The sequence below is a fragment of the Panthera tigris genome, chromosome B1 (assembly GCF_018350195.1).
Source record: "Panthera tigris isolate Pti1 chromosome B1, P.tigris_Pti1_mat1.1, whole genome shotgun sequence".
In the NCBI taxonomy this organism is placed as follows: Eukaryota; Metazoa; Chordata; class Mammalia; order Carnivora; family Felidae; genus Panthera; species Panthera tigris.
The window spans coordinates 51036775-51058046 of record NC_056663.1 but is presented as its reverse complement, the minus strand read 5'-3'; the positions used below and the strand labels follow the sequence as shown (position 1 = coordinate 51058046).

At 38.1% G+C, this 21272-nt stretch overlaps 1 protein-coding gene across 10 annotated transcripts in view; it reads right to left on the bottom strand.

The window, feature by feature from the left end:
* Positions 1-21272, bottom strand: part of MSRA (methionine sulfoxide reductase A) — a 455631-nt gene that overhangs the window by 220447 nt on the left and 213912 nt on the right. For all 10 annotated transcript variants that reach the window (XM_042983557.1, XM_007097123.3, XM_042983565.1 and 7 more), the window contains one exon: positions 12075-12194. In XM_042983557.1, coding sequence (XP_042839491.1) covers positions 12075-12194 — 120 coding nt within the window. The remainder of the gene's footprint in view (positions 1-12074; positions 12195-21272) is intronic.

Sequence of the window (21272 nt, the reverse complement as noted above, 5' to 3'; positions counted from 1 at the left end):
CAAGAGTGAACGCTAATGTAAACTGTGAGCTTTGGGTGATAATTGTGTGTCAAAGTAGGTCCATCAGTTGTAACAAATGTACCACTCTAAAGGGGGATGTTGATAGTAGGGGAGTCTATGTGGTGGGGGGGGAAGCATATTGGGAAGGGGAGACAGGGGATATATGGGAAATCTCTGTACCTTACTCTTAATTTTGTTGTGAGGTTAAAACTGCCCTAAAAAATGTATTAATTTAAAAATGTTGTTGAAGATCCAAAAAAAGATGGCTTCTTCCTGATGCCACCCCACCCCCACCCCCAGTATGTGGCTTAGCCATTTTACAACCTGAGTCTCAAAAGTAGACAGATGGTTTTCCCTGGAGCATTTTCAAACTATCAAACACAACCTAACAAGCCTTAAACAAGGTGACAGATTTTTTTTTTTCTTGTGTACAAAGATACGCAAGTTCAGGCACCTATGACTTTTTGTCAACCCACCCTTCAGGAGCAAAGCAGGTCTGCTGACAGGGGCATGGGTGTTACGGTAGCTAACAGTTCCTCATCTTCAGAACTAAGGAGGGGAGGGAGCGCTTTCAAATAAACATGTTCAAGGAGCCAGAACTGAAACTGAAGACGAAAGGAACACAAGTGGATTGGAAGAAACTGGATGCTCTGGGCCCTTCTGCTTTGCGACCTGAAACTCATGTAAAAACATCTATGCTTTCGGAACCTAGATACAGCTAGGTGCCTAGATATAGCTCTGAGACTCTGGAGAATGGAAAGGCCCCCTTCTCATGCCTTCCAGCACTTTTCTCTGGATGGACTCTCTCAAAATCCTGGGGATTTTCATAACTTCCAGTGTGCAGGCTTAAAGCAGGCCTGAGGATTTAACGAGGTGAGGGAGGTCTCCTCCTCCTCCATGTGTTTCAGCCCAGAGTGAAGTTGTCCCTGATCCTCAACTGCTTCTAGACTTAGTTCCAGAGATGCACCTCCTTGGTCTAAAGAATGAGGATGCTGTAGGGGGAAGCCCCCTCTTTCATTCAGAGTATCTTGGACATGGTTTTAATATTAGACACCTGTGCAAATTTTTTATCTGGAGAAAATACTCTAATGCTTATTAGAAGCTTCAAAACTCACTGGAACAGATGACCCTTAAGATCTATCCAACTTAAAAAGAAAATTTGAAAAAAAAAAAAAAAAAAGACTCTTAAATACAGAGAACAAACTGGTGGTTACCAGAGGAGAAATGGGTAGGGGGATGGAATTAAGATGTATAGACTTCCCATTATAAAACAGATTAAGTCATGGAGATGAAAAGTACAGCATAGGGAATATAGCCAATAATATTATAATTACATTGCATAGTGACTACACTTACCATGGTGAACACTGAGTAACATATAGAATTGTCGGATCCCTATGTTGTACACCTGAAACTAATAGAACTTCGTTAATTGTATTTCAATAAAAAAAGAAAAAGAAATCTATGTTTCTATAGATCAGGTTCACCTAAAGTCCCAGACACTTTTTACAAACCATTTTCAAAATTCTAGTTTATTCCTACAACAACTTCACAAGCTTAATTTCTTTCAAAGTATCGTAAAATGCTCAAGAAGGACATGTGACAAAGCATTTATTGGAAATGGATAAAGAAAAAGCTTAGAAGGAGACCGTCTGAAATACAACCTCTGTTTCCTTTTCAAAAGAAATGCTATCAGAAGAGCCTGTGGGTACCTCTAATTATCAGGTGTCACACTGAGCAACTCACTGTTTCTGAGTGCTTGGCATTGTTGTAAGTGGGAGCGACAATGCAACTGTTTCATAGGCCCATGACAAAGATCATCCCAGGAAAATGTTTTGTAGATTTTATAAATTTAGTGATTAATATGAGCTACTAGAACACCTGTGGACAATATTAAGTTACAAACGGTTCTAAACCTAAGATGGGCACTGTGTAAGTCACTACTTGTGATTTTTTTTAGGACTATTGTAATAATAATAGTACTGGAGTATAAAGGCAAGGTATCCGTAACTGGAGGAAAGAAGGAGAAAGAAAGGGAAGGGGAGGAGGAGGGGAAGAGGAAATCACCGAAAAGAAGAGGAAGGGGACAGCGACACATAACAGGGTTCCGCCCCACTGTGGGTAAGCAGTCCTCCTGATAAAGCTTCCGCCACACAGAAACCACACTAACTCCCATTTGCAAAGAGTAAAGGCGCTGAGATCACTTTGGTCCCTCAGTGCTCCCTGATAGACTGCAATACTACCATCAGAGGCCAGGATTTATTAAGCAAAGCCTAGTTCACAGCTGAAGGGACTCAGTGGTTTGTAGCTGAGTCACATGCCGATGAGGCCTGGGCGAATCAGAGGTGTCCGCGTCGCAAAACAGCAGTGACCTCTTCTGAAGCTGCTCTGTTCCTACTAGACCAGTAGCTCACAGGATGGGTGACCGTGTTTTCATATGGGTCCCTCTTGTTTAAATTGTAACTGGCAGATGGGGCAGTAATTGACCCAGATATTTATTTTTAATGTAACTTAGGGGAAAAAAAAAGAAAGCTCATTCGAAGGCTCTAAAAATTGTCCATCATTATGAAGTGATTAAGACCCAGAGTATCACATAAAATTCCTAGAGAAGCTCAACCCCCTATAAGGTTATTTTCTCATATTACATTATGCCTCCATTTTATGTGATTTGAAAATATCAGTGTAGGCACATTCATCAATTGCTTTTGCAATTATGTTTTAAGAACTGCTTGCTATGGCAAATTCCTCTTAATCTCCCTCCTAAATCTTTGAGAATATAATCCTGAAACAATGAAAGAAGAACCTATTTCTACTGCTGGGTGAATGTAAAGAATGTTTTTATTATTGTTCCTTTTCATTTAATTTATTTTCCATGTGAAGAGCCTATGAGAATTTTACTATCAGATATGCTGAAATACTGACACATTTAACTACTTAAAGTCTGTCGGTCTGTTGACCTTTGACCACCACACCTGTTCCCAGCAGTGATTTAAGCTGCTCAAGGGGAAAGATGGATTGAACAGCGAAATAAGCTAGAGAACATGAAAATATAAAGGTCATACGAAGAATATATGGAACATGCTGTAGTCTTCAGAGGATCCATAAACCATCAAAATGTATTCACTACCCCTTCCCTTAAATGACAAAGAATAGACACTGACACGACCGGGATCTTTGGCCAATAAATCCAACATGAAGGAAAGGCACCAACACTTCGTTGACCATGTGAGCACAGAGGTCTTGTGTTGCCTCATCTGTTGGTGTTTGCAGCTAGCAATCCTTTGATCTATAGAAAATACCTATCTTCTGTGATGTCTAATGCTGGATTGAAGTATTCTGTCAAGCTCAAAATGTCTCTAGCAAAGTGTACCTGTGTGTATTTCATTTCCCATTGGGAACTTAGGACAACCCTTTAGCATGGTGATCCCATATCAGCATGAGAGACCAAGTGATTGGTCAAGATTCTGCATGAGAGCTCCCAGGATAGTCACTCTTATTTTAGAATCCAGGGATGAAGAGCATCTCTGATGACAAAGAGCTGTTCTGAGGTCAGTAATGCTGGATGAATGTAGATTTTATTTATCACAGTGTCAGCTCCCTTACAGATTGAAAAGTGGAAGTAGACATGAGCGAGGTGATTATTCAGGTCATGAGGCCACGCTCAGTGGACAAATCAATTTGCAGATTCCGTGTCCTAACGCTGCAGACCCTGCAGGTCCCAGCCCAGGCTGGAAACCAAATTTGTAGAAGCTTGGAAAGAGAGTGAGTCCACAATGTCCTCTTGTTGAATGATTTCTTTTCTCATTTGTAGGTCTAGGGGAAACAAGGTACCAACGCAGTGGTTAACAAGAGAGGCTCCTGCAGGCTCCACTGTCACACCCTCAGCTCTGCTCCTGGCTGTAGCAGTCAGCACTTAGCACATCTAGCAGACATTAGAATGGTCTACTAGAAAATCCCAGTACTCAGTTTTTAGAAAAAAAAAAAAAAAAGAATTCCAGCCTAACTAAAAAGATAACCAGGATCTAGTTGACAAAATACTGATATCTTGAAATCTCAACATTTCAAACTGAAAAGCTGCCTCCATTCTGAATCCTTGATCCCCATTCTCACTTAAAAAAAACATAATGGACACAGATTTCAACTTCCTTTTAGGATTCCAGCAACACAGTGACCTGGCAAGACAAATTTTCAACCCTTCTCAAATCTATCTCCCCAATCATTTTTTCTCGGCCTCAGTTTCCTTATCTGACAAAGTAGTCTCAGTGGTTTTCAAAAATTCTCAAAAACTTTTTAAAGCAATAAAACATTAGTCAAGACTGCAACATATAACTAAAAGGGTGAATGAATTCTCTGAGCAGCTTAAGTCGTTGTTATTTAGTTAGAAAATTCTTCATTATTAGTGGAACCCCTGAAGCACCTTCCTGGAGCCCAAGTGTTCTACGGTCACCCACTTTGAAAGCCACAGGACTAGAAGATGGTCTCTTACAGGCCTGAAATGCCCCCCATGACCTATGCCTCAGAACTGATGTCAGCATTTCAGAGGGGTAGCCCTTCTTGTCAAGAAGCCACGCTTGTCTTTTCTAGTGATCGAGGCTTAGAAAATAAATAAAAACGGTAGTTTTCTCATGACCTATACTTTGTCCGTTCAGGCAGTGGGTCCATTCACCGAACTAATCTGTCTTGAACAGCTCTGTGGATGGGTTGGATGGAGGGGCTATATTAGGTCCCAGGAATTATAACTCTGAGTCACAGGACCCCTGACCTCGGGGCTTGGTTTCTGCCAGGTGATTTGAGACAGACAAGCATCTTCATCCTGCCTGTTACAAGTTCAAGGTCAATTTTATGTCTGACATCTGAGGAACAAAAAGTGATCAAATCGCTTATAGCAAGAACTGAACACCGGAATTCTTGAATTTTTAGGGATATGCCAATAACTTAGTAATTTACCTTGACTGACATTGAAATGAGTACAATAAGACTTACTACACACTAAAAAGAGATTTAATGTAGTCTGCAAGGAATTTAGAAAGAGTTTTACATTGCTTGGTAAAATCTGCTAATAACAGAACTCATCACTACTTCAAAGAAAAATGGGATCATTAATCTCATGCAAGATACATAGACATGTACATCCACCCAAACACTTCAGAAATTAAGTCAAACTAAAAAAGTATACTGAGTTGCTTTATATTAATGAGGAAATTATTCATTGCTTTGTTAGAGCTCTCCAGCTCAAGGAAATAAGGATCTGCATTTGGAGAGGGGGTGGCTATGACCTACAACGAACACAGAAGAGGAAAAGGAGCAAACGGCTTCCATTGTTATGTCGTGTGCACATTCTGCGGGCGGACCCCAGTCCACTATCAAGCGATGCTTCATGATCCTTCACTTTGATTTTTTTTTAATGTTTTCACTTATTTTTGAGGGGGGGAGGGGCAGAGAAAGAGGGAGACACAGAATCTGAAGCAGGCTCCAGGCTCTGAGCTGTCAACACAGAGCCCGACACGTGGCTCAAACCCACGAACCATGAGATCATGACCTGAGCCGAAGTCAGATGTTTAATCAACTGAGCCACTCTGGCACCCCTTCACTTTGATGTGTAATGCCCAAGAGCTAGAGTGGTAGAAAGCATATGTTATCCTCAGTTTTCTAGAACATTTCCAATTTGAAATAATTTTAATTTCAAATAAGAACCTCACCACAACAATACTGGCTTCGTAAAATAGCACTGCCTCCATTTTACAAGAGAGGAAACAGTCCAGGAAGCAAAATTGCCTGAACACCGACACCACTGGAAGGTAAAATGAGGACTCCCATACTCTGTTCCTCCCAGACTAGGCTCTGGCTCAGGACTGCATTTGGACATGATGCCTGAAAATCCACTGGAGTGTTCCACTGAAAGAAAGTATCTGGGCCTCAGCTTCTGAGTGGTGATTGTGTAAATGTCACTTCTGAGAAAAAGTTATGCAGCCCCTTTCATGCTTCTGGTTTTGGTGCTACTTGGCTGTGCAGATTTCTAAAAGCTTTTGAATAGACTAATAAACATGGAATTGTTCTGAACATCTGTAAGCAAAATACGAAAAGATATTACCCAGTGAATGAACATCCTGGGTTTTCTAGCCAGAAATGGGGTTATTTGTGTATTAGGCTAATGCACTGAAATTAACCCAGAATGCTTACCCATTGCAGAATGTCTTTTCATATTTTCATCTGTGTAGTCATTATTATGAAATGTAAGAATAATTCTCTATCAGGGTATTCAGGAATCTGAATAGCTCAATTACTTCTAAAATCAATGTAGTAAAGCAACAGCATGCCAGTTAATCAGTCGGTTTGCATAACAAATGTTTGGGGGAGTTGGTGTGTGTGTGTGTGTGTGTGTGTGTGTGTGTGTGTGTGTGCGCGCGCATGCACACACACACATGCATGTGTGTGTAAAGAGAAATCCAGGGTCAGCGCAACACTTTAAAACAAATGTGAAAGATCAAGCCTCCATTTGACTTCAGAGAAAGAATTCTGGAAGACAGGTACTATTTAATTCATTCAAGAAAGGCTACATGAAATCTAGGCTCCTCGTGGTTATGCCATTCTAGGTTTCTATGGGTTCTCCAGTACTAGGCATATACTGAGCTTTTAAGGAACACCAAATGAATGAATAACTCCTTGGAAGTCATTTTAGGATTAGAATGGTGGCCACTAGGACTTAGATTACTTCTCAGCACACTATTAGAAACAGATCTGAAACACCACAAGAAACAGTGGCTGAGCAGCGGTCATGAACAATGCCACCTCATATCCAAGCTATGACTGGGGTTCCCAGTGCAGGAGCTGGTGGTGGGCAGCTCTCCAAGGGCTCAGAATTCAGTCCTGGAACAGCTATAGGAGATGCAAGTTTCTTAGCCTGTGGCTCTGGGTTCAGTGCTAATTGATGAATCCAAGGAAGGGAAGTTTAAATACCTGCTCCAGGAGAAAGGTCACTTTTAAAACAGGTTTAATTGAAATTAGGGACACATGGGAGGGACAGGAATCTCCAAGGAAATGCAAGGAGGCAGTCACAGCCTTTGGAAAATCACTGTGGTTTGCCTTCTCTCAGCTTTGAAGGCCAAAACTTCATTTTTATCATTTAATTTAACCCAAGGTTAATGTGATATGGAGAGAATGACCTGTGTAGACTAAACTCACAATAAACTGAGATATACATCTTAGAATGGCATTTAATTGAATTTGAAATGAGAATTAGGACTGTCTGGCTGACCAACCTGGTCTCATTGCATTTTCTTTCTGTAAATAATCTCCACAGGAGGACAAAAGATGAGAAGTTTCTACAGAGTGTGGATCAGAATAAGAGGAGTTACTGATAAAACTTAAAAGCCTCAGGTATCAGGCTCTGGGAGTCTGTCCAGCAGCCAAACCTTACAGAACAACCTGGAGGGTGCCTGCTGGACTTCCCCTTTCCCAGGCTGGCCTGGCTGAACAGCCTCCCTGCAGAGGCCCTCTTTTTTATCCTTTTTACATAGGGCACAGCATTCCATTGGGTTACTTAGAGGTCCTACAGACCAGGAAGTCAAGCTCTCTTCTAAGTGACTTCCTGCCTCCACTCTGAGGCATTGCAGGCTTATTTTATACTTTATTCCCAAAGGGCAACTTTATTGCCTTGAGGAATTGCTGTCCCTTGTATCTTGTATAGATGTCAGGCTCAAGTATCACACAGATCACCCGGCATGTAACATACCTATTAGTGAGCCATCAATGAATGTTCTACTGACAGGTCAGAGTCAACTCTATTCATGTGTCACCATGGGATCACCTCTTTTCCTGGTTGTTACTAGAAGTCATACAGCTTTTCTATGTGCCTAAAGCTCGGGTTTCAGAATCACAGGGGCATCAATAGCTTCAAAGAAATACCATTCCAACATTAATATGCATCCTACCTGGATACACACCAGCTTTTACACTCACACACACCCTAGCTTGTTCACTCATCCCCTGAGGCAGTGCCTACCCACCAGCATGTGGTCATGACAAACTTCAGCCAATGTTTCTGGTTCCATGGCTTGTGGTCACCAATCTGTGTGCCAAGACAGTGATGTGGAAGCTCTGCCATTAGTCATGTGTTGGGCTGGGGGGAGGGGAAGTGATAGAGCTACAATGGCTAGCTCTACCTCTTTTGGATTTTGAAAATTGCCTCCCACCCCCACTCCAAGTGCTACCCCTCTAATTCTAGCACCTGCCCCAAGAAACCAAATGGTATCTTAGGCTCAAGTGTACTTGCTATATGAGAGAAGGAATTTGGCAGACAGTCCAGGTCCTTGGGCTTCATTTCTTGAATGAATGAATGAATGAATGAATGAGTATGTTTACAAAAGACTTTTTGTTGTGACCAAAATTTTACAAACTTAATTACAAACACAAGAGTAAGCCATTTTGAAATAAATCCAAATATTGGAGCACAGACTAGTGTTTCTCTCATATGAAACCTCAGCAATTATTATGCATCTTAGTGGAGCCTTAGTTTTTCTTCCTTGCAAGTCAGACCCCTCCAGGGCTGACACCTTCAATAAGGCTTTGAGGACCCAAGGCTTCAGCAGGGAAGCCCTGCCGGTATAACCTGCTTTCTGTCTCCCCCATCCTTTCCTCGGTCAAAAATCTTTAATTAGCTGGTTGCCATAATTACTTTAGCTGAGGACCTTGTTTGTTCTCCTTCCCTGCTATTTTCAGGGATCTGAAGGCTCTACTACTTCTGTGCCAGAGGGTTCTTTCTATCACAGTTTCTCTCTTTTTGTTTTTCCTTTCATGATCAGGACGAAAAAAAAAAAAAGCCCAGGGAAAGAAATCATCTCTTTCTGTGTCTGGATGAGACCCCATAACCATCTTTTCCCAATCAGGAACAAGTTTCCATGACAACCATGTTTCCCAATGCCACCACTAACTTAGCAGGTAGTGTTCATATCAAATAGAGTTCTTTACCAACCTCCGTGGCTTCTGTATAAGACTCTAAGATACCAGCTGTTTGCGTGAACTGTATCTTAAAAGAGTTTTGTTCTTTGTCATTCTAAACATCAGAAAGACAAAAAAAATTTTTGCTTGGTATTTTCTTTACTGTAATCATTAAAAAGCACACCAATTTTTCAAAAGTATAGCAGAAGGGTTGACATGAAGAGACTGTGTGACTTGGTGGAGGAAAGTATGAATGAATGAATGGAGAATCACTGGGATATGACAAGTGGGTGACTGACACCTTGGTCAGTGGCACAAACTTAGAGCTGAGAGCTGATGAGCTTGGAATTCCTGCTATACATGGCCTTGGGAAAGTTACTTTTCCTCTCTGAGCCTCAACACTCCCTCTGTAAAAGACAGAAACTGAGACATTTCATGGAATTCTATTGAAGATTAGATGAAAGGAAAAATGCAAAAAGTGCTTATTACAGTGGCACATAGTAGGAGTTCAACAAAGGGCAATTAGAATGCTTTTCTTATTAACATAAAGAGTTGAATGGGACCAAGTCTGAGCAAACAAGCAACCACAGTATTCTAATTGATTATTAACATTTTGCTGGTGGAGAATAATAGCATAAGCAGTAGATATTTGGAGGTTTTCTTAGCAACCTTTTCTCTTAGGTTATTAAGTCATGTCTGCAATCATGGGAAGGAATCTCTTCATTTCCATTCCTGAGACTTAAGAGGATACACCTGGGCAGTCTCCAGGGTTCGTCTGAATCTATTTATAGCTCTGCATAAGCATTTGTTTAATTTTGAAACAGATGCAAGGAAAAAAACTGGATGAACCATGAAAGTATTGGTTCGATCTTCCACATTCTCAACACTAATGAATATATTTCAATTCTTCTGTAAAGGCAAGTAAAGCAAGAAAATGCATGTTTTCATGATATTTTCAATATTGCACAGCTCAAATTTCATTTCCAAATCAGAATTAATATTGTAGCAAACAAACCAACATGCTCATTGTTGAACAAACTCCCGTACTCCAACTCCTCCCTGACCTGCATCCACAGTACCCTTGGAGAGTTGAGAGGGCCCTCCCCAAATTACACCAATTCAACCCTTTATTTTTAAAAGATAAAACTATTTATGTATTTTTAAAATCCAATTTTTACCAATATTATCTATACTACACATCTAGATAATAAATGTTCCCTATCAAGAACTCTTAAAATATTGAATGAAATATTCTTTTCAAAAAAATGTGTTTTACAGTGTGGATGTTCCTCAAAAAATTAAAGATAAAACTATCAAATGATCTAGCCATCTCTCTTTTGGCTGTATATCCTAGTGAAATGAAATCAGGAACTCAAAGAGAGCTATTCCCCACGTTCACCTCAGCATTATTCATGATAGCCACAGTTTGGAAACTAAGTGTCCATCAGCAGAAGAATGGATAAAGATATCATGGCATATAGACAACGGAATATTATTCAGCCTTACACAAGAAGGAAATTCTGCCATTTGCAACAACATGGATGAAACTGAAAGAAAGTATGCTAGGTGAAATTAATCCAGACACAGAAAAAAAATGTATACTGCATGTTCTCACTTGTATGTGGAATGTAAATAAAAAAAAAATTCATAGAAGCAGAGAATAAAAAGGTGGTTACCAGGACAAGAGTAGAAGGAAACAGGGAAATGTTGGAGATGATAATGAGATGAACATTAGTTAAGCTAATGTTAATTAGCTTGACTATTAGTAATCATTTCACTATGTATAGCAAAACATTATGTCATACTCCTTAAACATATACCATTTGTTTTTGAAAAATGAGAAAAAGTGTTTAAAAGAAAAAAACTATGCTTTAAATGCTACCTGATAGGGCTCCTGGGTGGCTCCATTGGCTAAGTGTCTTACTCTTGATTTCAGCTTGGGTCATGACCTCACAGTTCATGAGTTCAAGCCCTGCATCCAGCTCTGTGCTGACAGTGCAAAGCCTGCATGAGATTCTCTCCCTCTCTCTCTGCTCCCCCCACCCTGCCCCACACCCTCAAAATAAAGAAATAAATACTAACTGAGCTGGCAGAGAAGTAAAGGAAATCCTTGAAGGCCAGAACAAAAACCAAATCCAGAATGGTTACCTGGTACTTGAGCTAGAATTTGCCATGGGGCATCTGCCTATCCTGGTAGCCAAATAGTTTTCTGACAAGGGCTAGATCATAAATATTTTAGGCTTTTCGCCATACCATCTCTGTCATATCCACTCAACTCTGCCATTGTGCCATGAAAACACTGACACATAATATATAAATAAATGGGTGTGGCTGTATTTCTGTAAGACTTTATTTACACAAACTGGCAGTAGGCAGCTTATAAGCCAGTTTGCTATCCCTTCATTATAGCCTAAATTTTAATGTCCTACCCACAGACAAACAATTATGGTGTGTGATATGTCTGTCCCATGTAATAAACTATTGCAGTCCTGCCTTTAGGGGATCCCTCCCACATTTTCTCTAGGCTAGAACATGTGACTTGCTTTGGCCAATGGAAACAGTAAATGTGATATTAACAGACACTTAAAAGGTGCTAACAGAATGGGGCTTATCCTCTCTTGCTGCTCCTGGGAATCTCTGTACCCGCCATGTGAATTTGCCCGGAGCCAATGTGCTGAAGACATGGTCCATCATTCCCATTACCCCAGCCAACAAAAAACAACAGCCAGCAACAAATGCAGACCTATCAGTGAAGCCATCCTAGACCAATTAGTCCCCAGGCAGCCCACCAGTTGACTGGAGTCACATGAGTGAATTCAGACAAGACCAGCAGAAGAACCACCAAGATTTGCCCAGCTAAAATTGCTGACCCACATAATCATAAGCTGATAAATGATTGCTTTAGAATTTTTATGGTGATTATTATGCAACAATAGCCAAACGATACATTCCATAAGAAATCTATTATCTGCTTAAATATAAAGTGAGAGGCCAACAAACATATTCATAGAAATGGGAAAGAAAAGACTGAGGAAACACAAAAAATCATATTTGCATTTTAAAGATCCTGTCACCTGCCAGAAGAGACAAGCCCTTTCTTGCTCCTTATAACAGAAGTTGGAAAAAATTCTTCGTACCTGAACAAACTTCTTTATAAGTAGGATTGGAAGTGTAGCCTCCAGCATAACCAACTTGAGTTGAATATACTCCTTTTATAGTCCAGAATTTCCTCTCAGCTCCCCAGAAACAGCCCATTCCTAAGAAAAACATAAGATACTGATTAGTCCTTTGTCAAAAACAACTAGTAATTGCATATTAGAAACTCTGTTATCCTAGAAAACAGAAGTTGTTCATGTCATTTGGTAATCAAAAATAACTAAGATGTTATCTTTTAAAGAAGGAAAGCTTCATGGAAGCAACCTAAGTATCTATCTATTGACAATGAATAAGGAAGATGTGGTACACACACACACACACACACACACACACACACACACACACACACACAGGAATATTATGCAACCACAAAAAAGGATGAGATCTTACCATTTGAGACAAAATGAATGTACCTAGAGGGTATTATGTTAAGTGAAATAAGTCAGAAAGACTAATACCATGTGATTTCACTCATAAGTGGAATCAAAAAACTAATAACAACAACAACAAATGAACAAACAACAAGAAATAGAATCAGATCTATAAATACAGAAAACTGATGGTTGCCAGAGGGGAAGGGGGAAGGGGGTTGGGCAAAATGGATGAAGGGGAGTAGGAGATACAGGCTCTCAGTTATGTCATGAATAAGTCATAGGAATAAAGGGTGCAGCATAAGGAATATAGTCAACGATATTGTAACAGCAGTGTTTCAGAACAGATGGCAGCTGTGCTTGTGGTGAACACAGCATAACGTCTAAACTTGCTGAACTGCTATGCTGTACACCTAAAACTATTATACCATGTGTGTCAACTATACTCAAATTAAAAATGAAACATGTTAGAAGTCAAGAATAAAAAAATTAATTAAGAAGAATTTTTAACGTCTAAAAATAATTTTATTTAAGGTTATTTGCATAGAATGCCTATTTGCTTTAGTTGTGCAAAAACTTACGAAGCCTCAAATTTTAATGAAGTTAGTAAAGCATACCTTTCCAAATAACTGAGTAAAAAGATAACTGCATTTGATGAATGATTTCAACACTCAATTCATTTTGGACTTCCCAAAACATAATAACCTATATTAATAGCATAAATTTATTTAATGATCAGCATCCTAGTTATGCTTTTTTATTTTTATTTTTTTAAGTTTATTACGTTATTTTGAAAGAGAGAGAAAGAGAGAGAGAGAGAGAGAGAGAGAGAGAGAGTGAGCACAAGAGAGAAGGAGACACAGAATCCCAAGCAGGGTCCAGGCTCTGAGCTGTCAGCACAGAGCTCAACTCAGGGCTCGAACTCACGAAACCATGAGATCATGACCTGAGCTGAAATCAAGAGTCTGATGCTTTACTGACTGAGTTATGTTATGGTTATGTTTTTTTAAAAAATTCTAGCAAAGACAGGTAACTCTGGGGCACCTGGGTGGCTCAGTCACTTAAGCGTCCAACTCTTAATTTTGGCTCAGATCATGATCTCATGGTTTGTGCATTCCAGCCTGGTGTGGGGCCCTGTGCTGACAGTGTGGAGCCTGCTTGGGATTCTCTCTCTTTCTCGCTCACTCTCTGTCCCTCCCCACCCCCTAATGCACATGTGTGCATGTGCACACGCACTCTCTTTCTCTCTCTCTCTCAAAACAAACAAACAAAAAAATAAAGGTAACTCTAACTTACCGACTTCAGTAGGAAAACTTAGCAAAATCAACACAGACTGATGCAGTTTTCAATTAACAATTTTACACATGTGTTCAGTTTCTTCAAAAATATTTAAGTCGCTATAAACTTTCCTGTGATAAATCAGTGCTCACGAAAGGGAATATTTTTCTGAGTTCTATTACTAAATACAATGAATGAAGAAAGAGAGAGAAGGGGAAAGGCAGAAAAAAGAGATGACAAATATACAAAGAAACTCACAAAAAAATAGTATTCTATTCAACTAGCAAACACTGTGCTCATATCACTAGTTATTGGATTCCTTTGAACATACGGTAAAAACGAAGACCAATCTCCCAAGAATGCACATATTTACACACTTCCAAAATGTTGCTTTACATCTCCCTGGGCTTCAAATAAAGAACCCTAATTTTCTACCAGAAGTTTCTAAACCATCCACAACTACTATTCTGTGACCAATATCTACATGTAAACAAGATTACTGCCTCGCTCAAGTTTTATATGGCTTTATTAAGTCATATATAATTAAGATCTTGGGTAGACTAACAGTTGGCAAATTAATATATGCCTCCTACTCCTACAATCACTGGATTTGTTAGACTTGATGACAGAGCTGAAAGAAAAATTAGATGGAAGTCTACTGAAATTTTTGACATTTGTTAATAATCTACTTTAAAAAATTCAGAGCAGTAATAACCAAAACACATTGTGCATAATGCTATACATTATACAAAAATATATTTGCTCCAATGTGAGGGGAAATACACTAAGAATAGATTAACAGTTAAACAATATGATAGAGCCAAATGATAAAAATTAATGCAGTAAAAAATTACTGTTGTGATAACAATACAACATGGAAATATGTATATGATTACATTATAATTAAGGCTAAATTTAAAAGGAAAAAAACATACATATATGCACGTTCTTATTACAACTATGAAAAAAACATCCATACCAAAATAGACTAGAAAGAAACATACAAAGTTATAACCATGATTGTTTTATAGGAGAATACAGGAAATTTTTTCATTTTTCAAATTTTTATGTAGTAGATTCATATTATTTTAAAAATGAAAAATGTATACACATTTTTAAAAAAGAAAAATTCAAAGAAAAACATAACCATATGCATTGTTTGAGTTACAACTGCTAGACCATCTTCCCTGTTTGCAAGTTGTTTGCTGCTAGAGAATATAGTGAAATATTTACTGAAAAATTGACTATCCTCAAATCTCTGGAACAAGAATTCACTATTAATTTTATTCATTGCATTTCTGGGATGAAGGAATTATATTAGTCAAGGTTTTCCAGAGAAACAGAACCAATAGGATATACAGAAAGGGAGAGTGAGAGACATTTATTATGAGGATTAGCTCCTGCAATTGTGGAGGCTGAGGAGTCCATGATGCATAGTCTGCAAGCCAGAGACCCAGGAAAGTTGGTACCATAACGCCAGTTGAAACCCAAAGGTCTGAGAACCAAGAGGCTCAATGATGTAAGTCCCAGTCCAAAGTCTGAAGGCCAGATAATCAGGAACAATGAAGTATGAGGGCGGGGGAAGATGGATGTCCCAGCTCAAAGATCAAGTAAGTTCACTCTTCCTCTAGCATTTTATTCTATCTGGGCCCTTGACAGATTGGATGATGACCCCACTGGTGAGGGTGACCTTCTTTCCTCAATCTACCAATTCAAATGCTGATCTCTTCCAGAAACATCCTCACAGACACATCCAGAAACAGTCACCTGGGCATCCCTTAGCCATGTCAAATTGACACATAAAATTAACCATCACAGGAATGACAACAGTGAACCTCTGGAGGATAAATAAAAAGTAAGCTGGGAAGCATTACTGAGCCCAAACACACCCAGGAGTTGAGTAGTGTGATACGCTGAAGGCACTCTAGACCCTGAAGTTCAGAAATCTGCTAAGTTCACTGAATAAAATACTTCTTTCATGCACAATGACTAACATTAATGGTACAAAAGGGTACTTCAAGCTTTCGGTATTTTCTGTACAATGTAAATGATGGGCCATTTTAGCAATCAGCCTAACCTGACCATTGTCTATAGTCTCATACTGATGGCCCAGACCCTATATCTTCCCTATATCCTCATGCTTTATAGATTTATAACACTTAAAATGGATCTTGGCCAAACCAAACAAAATCTTTGTGGCAAGTTATTTAACCTCCTTTTGATGTTTAATAGGGATCAAGAAGAGACCCCCTGCTAGAGGGAGGATGACCCAACTCCAGCTGGGCAAAGGCCTGCAGGGGGTGGTCATGTGTGGCTGAAAGAATGCCTCAGGGGCCTGGTGTGTAATCAATGTCAAAATTTCTGGAGAGGTACTTAGCTTAGGATAAGGGTTATTATAAGAATAAAACTCCTCCTTGAAGCAATCAGATATTTTCTGGTGGCTTCCAGTATAACCTAAGCATTCAATTATTTGGTTTTGAGTGTGTGTGTGTGTGTGTGTGTGTGTGTGTGTGTGTGTGTGTGTGTGCATGCACTTAAAGAAAACAAGTGTATGGCAGAATTTCTCAGAATTCAGTAAACACAATCTAGTAACACATTACTAGACTAACTTTAGTAAACATAATCTAGCAAAAAACATAAATAATAAAAAAGACAGAATACGTACTATATTCTTTAAGATATTTTATACTTTAACTTTTTATTATAAAGGAAAACATAGGTAGAGAAAAGCCGCACAGAACAGATACATATCTCAATGCATTATTATTAGGCAAGCATCCTTGTAACCACCACCCAGGTCAAGTAATAGAAGTTTGCCATCGCCCTCAGATATCCTTCCTCATGTCACAACCCAATCACAACTCGCTTCCTCCCTCTAAAAGTAACTGCTATCTGACTTTTACAATATTCACTTCCTTGTGTTTCTTTAATATTTTTATCACTCAAGGTATCCATCCCAATTCTATAGTTTGGTGGTGCTCATATTTAAAAAATTTGATACATCCTTAAGTTCTTCTAATCAACATGTGCCCTCTCCTTTCTTTCCTTCTAATTTATCCATGAAGAAAACAAGGGTAACTGACCTGCAGAGCTTCCCACAATGTACATCTTGCCAACTGCATTCTCATAGTGCAATTCAACCTGTTCCTCTATCCTCAGTATTTACTGAAAATTTGCAGCTGGATCAAGAACCATGATCAGGCTCAGATGTCATCCTTTTGACAAAACTACTGGTGGTACTATGTTCCTTTTTATGTAACTTTAAATTTTTTCCCCAGTTTTATTGAGATATAATTGGCCTATGACATTGTGTAAGTTTAAGGTATGCAACATGATTTGGCATACATACATACATATTATGAATAACTACAGCAATAAAGTTAGTTAACACAACCATCACCTCACATAATTACAATTTATTTTTTGTAGTAAGAATATGTAAGATCTATTAGCAACCTTCAGGTATACAGTATTATTAACTATAGTAATTATAATAAATATTAGATCTCCAGAACCCATTCATCTTATAATCAGAAGTTTGTACCCTTTGACCAATATCTGTCCATTTCCCCCACCCCTCCCAACCCCCAGAAACTACCATTCTACTCTCCATTCCTACAAATTTGGTTGGCTTTTTTTTTTTTTTTTTTTTAAGATTCCAAAGTTAGTGAGATTATACAGTATTTGACTTTCTTGGTCTGGCTTATTTCACTTAGCATAATGCCCTCAATGTCTGTCCATGTTGTTACAAATGGCAGGATTTCCTTCTTTTTATGGCTGAATATTATTTCACTGTATACATACCACATTTTCTTTATCTAATCTGTCAAAGAACACTAGGTTGTTTCCAATGTCTTGGTTACTATGAATAATGTTGGAATGAACATGGGGGTGTAGATATCTCTTCAAGATAGTCATTTCATTTTCTTCAGATATATACCCAGAAGTAGTACACTTGATCACATGCTAGTTCCATTTTTAATTTTAGAGGAACTTCCACATTGTTTTCCATAATGGCTGTGCCAATTTACATTCCTATCAACAGCACACTGGCGTCCCCTTTATTCCTCGCCCTAGCCAGCACCTGTGACCTTATGTCTTTTTGGTAACCACCATTCCCACAGGTGTGAGGTGATACTTAATGCAGTTTTGATTTGCATTTCTCCGGTCATTAGTGATTCTGAGTGTCTTTTCATGTACCTGTTGGCCATTTGCATGCCTTCTTTGGAAAAATGTCTATTCAGGTCCTCTGCCATTTTCAAATTATTTTTTTTTATATTGAGTTGTATGAGTTCTTCATATATTTTGGATATTAACCTCTTATCTGATACATGGTTTGTGAATATTTTCTCCATTCCATTGCCTCTTTTTTTTTTTAAAGAATCACATGCTATTTTATTTATTTTTTTTACTTTTTTTTTTAACATTTATTTATTTTTGAGACAGAGAGAGACAGAGCATGACCAGGGGAGGGGCAGAGAGAGAGGGAGACACAGAATCTGAAACAGGCTCCAGGCTCTGAGCGGTCAGCACAGAGCCTGACGCGGGGCTCGAACTCACAGACCGTGAGATCATGACCTGAGCCGAAGTCAGACACTCAACCGACAGAGCCACCCAGGCACCCCTCCATTGCCTCTTTATTGTGCTGATTGTTTCTATGGCTGTGCAGAAACTTCATATTTTGATGTAATCCCACTCACTTGATTTTGCTTTTGTTGTTTGTGTTTTTGGTATCTGAAATATTATTGCCAATACCAATGTCCAGGAGTTTTTCCTGTAAGTTTTCTTCTAAAAGTTTTATTATTTCAGGTCTTACGCTGAAATCTTCAATTAATTTCAAGTTATTTTTGTGTGTGTGTGTGAATGGTGTAAGATAGGGGTCCAGATTCATTCTTCAACATGTAAATATCCAATTTTCTCAACATCATTTATTTAAAAGGCTAACTTTTCCCCATAGGGTATTCTTGGCTTGATTTTCAATTATTAGTTAACCACATATGTGTGAGCTTATTTCTGGGCCTTCTACTCTATTCCATTGGTCTATGTGTCTGTTTTTATGGCAGTCCCCTACGGTTTTGATTACTATAGCTTTGTAGTATAACTTGAAATCATAAAATGTGATGCCTAGAGCTTTGTTCTTCTTTCTCAGAATTGGTATTTGGGGTCCTTTGTGGTTCCATTCAAATTTTAAAATTGTTTTTCTATTTCTGTGAAAAATGCCATTGGAACTTTGATATTAGGTTTGTAAATATATAGATTGCTTTATGGAGTATAAATATCTTAACAATATTAATTCTTCCAATTTATGAACATGGAATATCTCCCATTTCTGTCTTCTTCAATTTCTTTCATCAATATCTTATAGTTTTTAGTGCACAGATTATTCCACTACCTCACATAAATTTACTCCTAAGCATTTTATTGGTTTTGATGTCATTGTGAGTGGGATTTTCTTTATTTCTCTTTCAGATATTTCATTGTTAGTGTATAGAAATGCAACTGATTTTTGTACGTTGATTTTATATACTGAAACTTTACTGAATTCACTGATTAGTTCTAACAGGTTGTTTTGGTGAAGATTTTAGAGTTTTTTCCATATAAAATAATGTGGTCTGTAGACAGAGAAAATTTTACTTCTTCCTTTCTGATTGGATGCCTTTTATTTCTTTTCCTTGCCTAATTATTCTGGCTAAAACTTCCAGTACTATGTTAAATAGGACTTTTGAGTGAGCACTCTTGTCTTATTTCTGATCTGAGCAGAAAAACTTTCAGCTTTTGCACCACTGAGTACAATGTTAACTATGGGTCTGTCATGTATGGTCTTTATTATGTTGAGGTATGTTCCCGCTATAACTTCTCAAATATGTTGAGAGCTCTTGTCATGAAAGGGTGTTGAATTTTGGCAAACCGTTTTTCTGCATCTTTGAGTCATATGATTTTTATCCTTCATGCCATTTATGTGATATATCACATTTATTGCTTTACATATGTTGAACCATCCTTGCATACCAGGAATAAGTCCCACTTGATCACAGTGTATGATCCTTTTATGTGCTATTGAGTTTTGCTTGCTAATATTTTGTTGAAAATGTTTGCATTTATATTCTTCAGAGATGCTGGCCTCTAGTTTTCTTATAGCATCTTTACCTGGCTTTGGTATCAGGGTAATGCTATCTTTATTAAATGAGTTTTCGAGTGTTCCTTCTTTAATTTTTTGGGAGAATTTGAGAAGGATCAGCATTACTCTTCTTTAATGTTTGGTAGAATTCACCAGTGAAGCCATCTGATCCTGGACTTTTCTTGTTGGAAAATTTTTTATTACTGCCGCAATCTCCTTAGTCATATTAATTTGTTCAGATTGTCTACTTTTTCATGATTCAGTCTTGGGACGCTGTATGCTTTTAGGAATTTATGCATTTCTTCTAGGTTATCTGATTTGTTGCCATACAATTTTTCATAGTAGTTTCTTATGATCCTTTGTATTTCTGTGGTATCAATTGTAATGTCCCCTCTTTCATTTATAGCTTTATTTGATCCCTCTCTTTTTTCTTCATTACCCTAAACGTTTGGCAATTTTATTTATCTTTAAAAAAACACAACTTTTAGTCTCATTTATTTTTCTCCTATTATCTTTCTAGTTTCCATTCCATTCATTTCTGCTCTGATTCCTATTATTTCCTTCCTTCTGCTAACTTTGAGCTTAGTCTGTTCTTTTTCTAAATGCTTCAGGTGTAAAGTAAGGTTGTTTATTTGAGATATTTATCTCTATAAACTTCTCTCTTAGAACTGTTTTTGCTGCATCCTATAAGTTTGGGTATGTGTGTTTTCATTTTAATTTGTCTCAAAATACTTTTGATTTCCCTTTTGATTCCTTCTTTAACTCAGGAGTCTGTAGTTTAAATTCCATATATATTTTTTTAATTTTTCAATTTTCCTCCTGTTATTTATTTCTATTTTCATACTATTATTTTTAGAAAATATATCAGATATGATTTCAATTTTCTCAAATTTGTTAAGGTTGTTTTGTGGTCCAACATTTGACCTATCCTGGAGGATGTTCCATGTACACTTGCAAAGAATGTGTATTTTGAAGCTGTTGGATGTAATGTTCTATGTCTGTCAGGTACATTTGGTTTAGAGTGTTATTCAGATCTGCTGTTTACTTATTCACCTGTTGTCTGGGTGATCTATCCAATGTTTAAAGAGAAGCACTGAAGTTTCATACTATTATTGTATTACTGTTTATTTCTCCTTTTGGTTGTTGTTATTTGCTTTAAATGTTTATGTGCTCCAATGTTGGCTATATGTGTATTTATAATTGTTATATCCTCTTGATGAATTAGTCTCTTTATCAACATTTAGTGACCCTCTTTGTCTCTTGTGATCAATTCTGAATGAAAGACTATTTTATCTGATATAAGTATAGCCACTCCTGCTATCTGTTGGTTACCATCTACATGGTATATCTCTCTCTATCCCTTCACTTTCTACCTATGTGTGTACTTAAAGCTAAAGTGAGTCTCTTAAAAG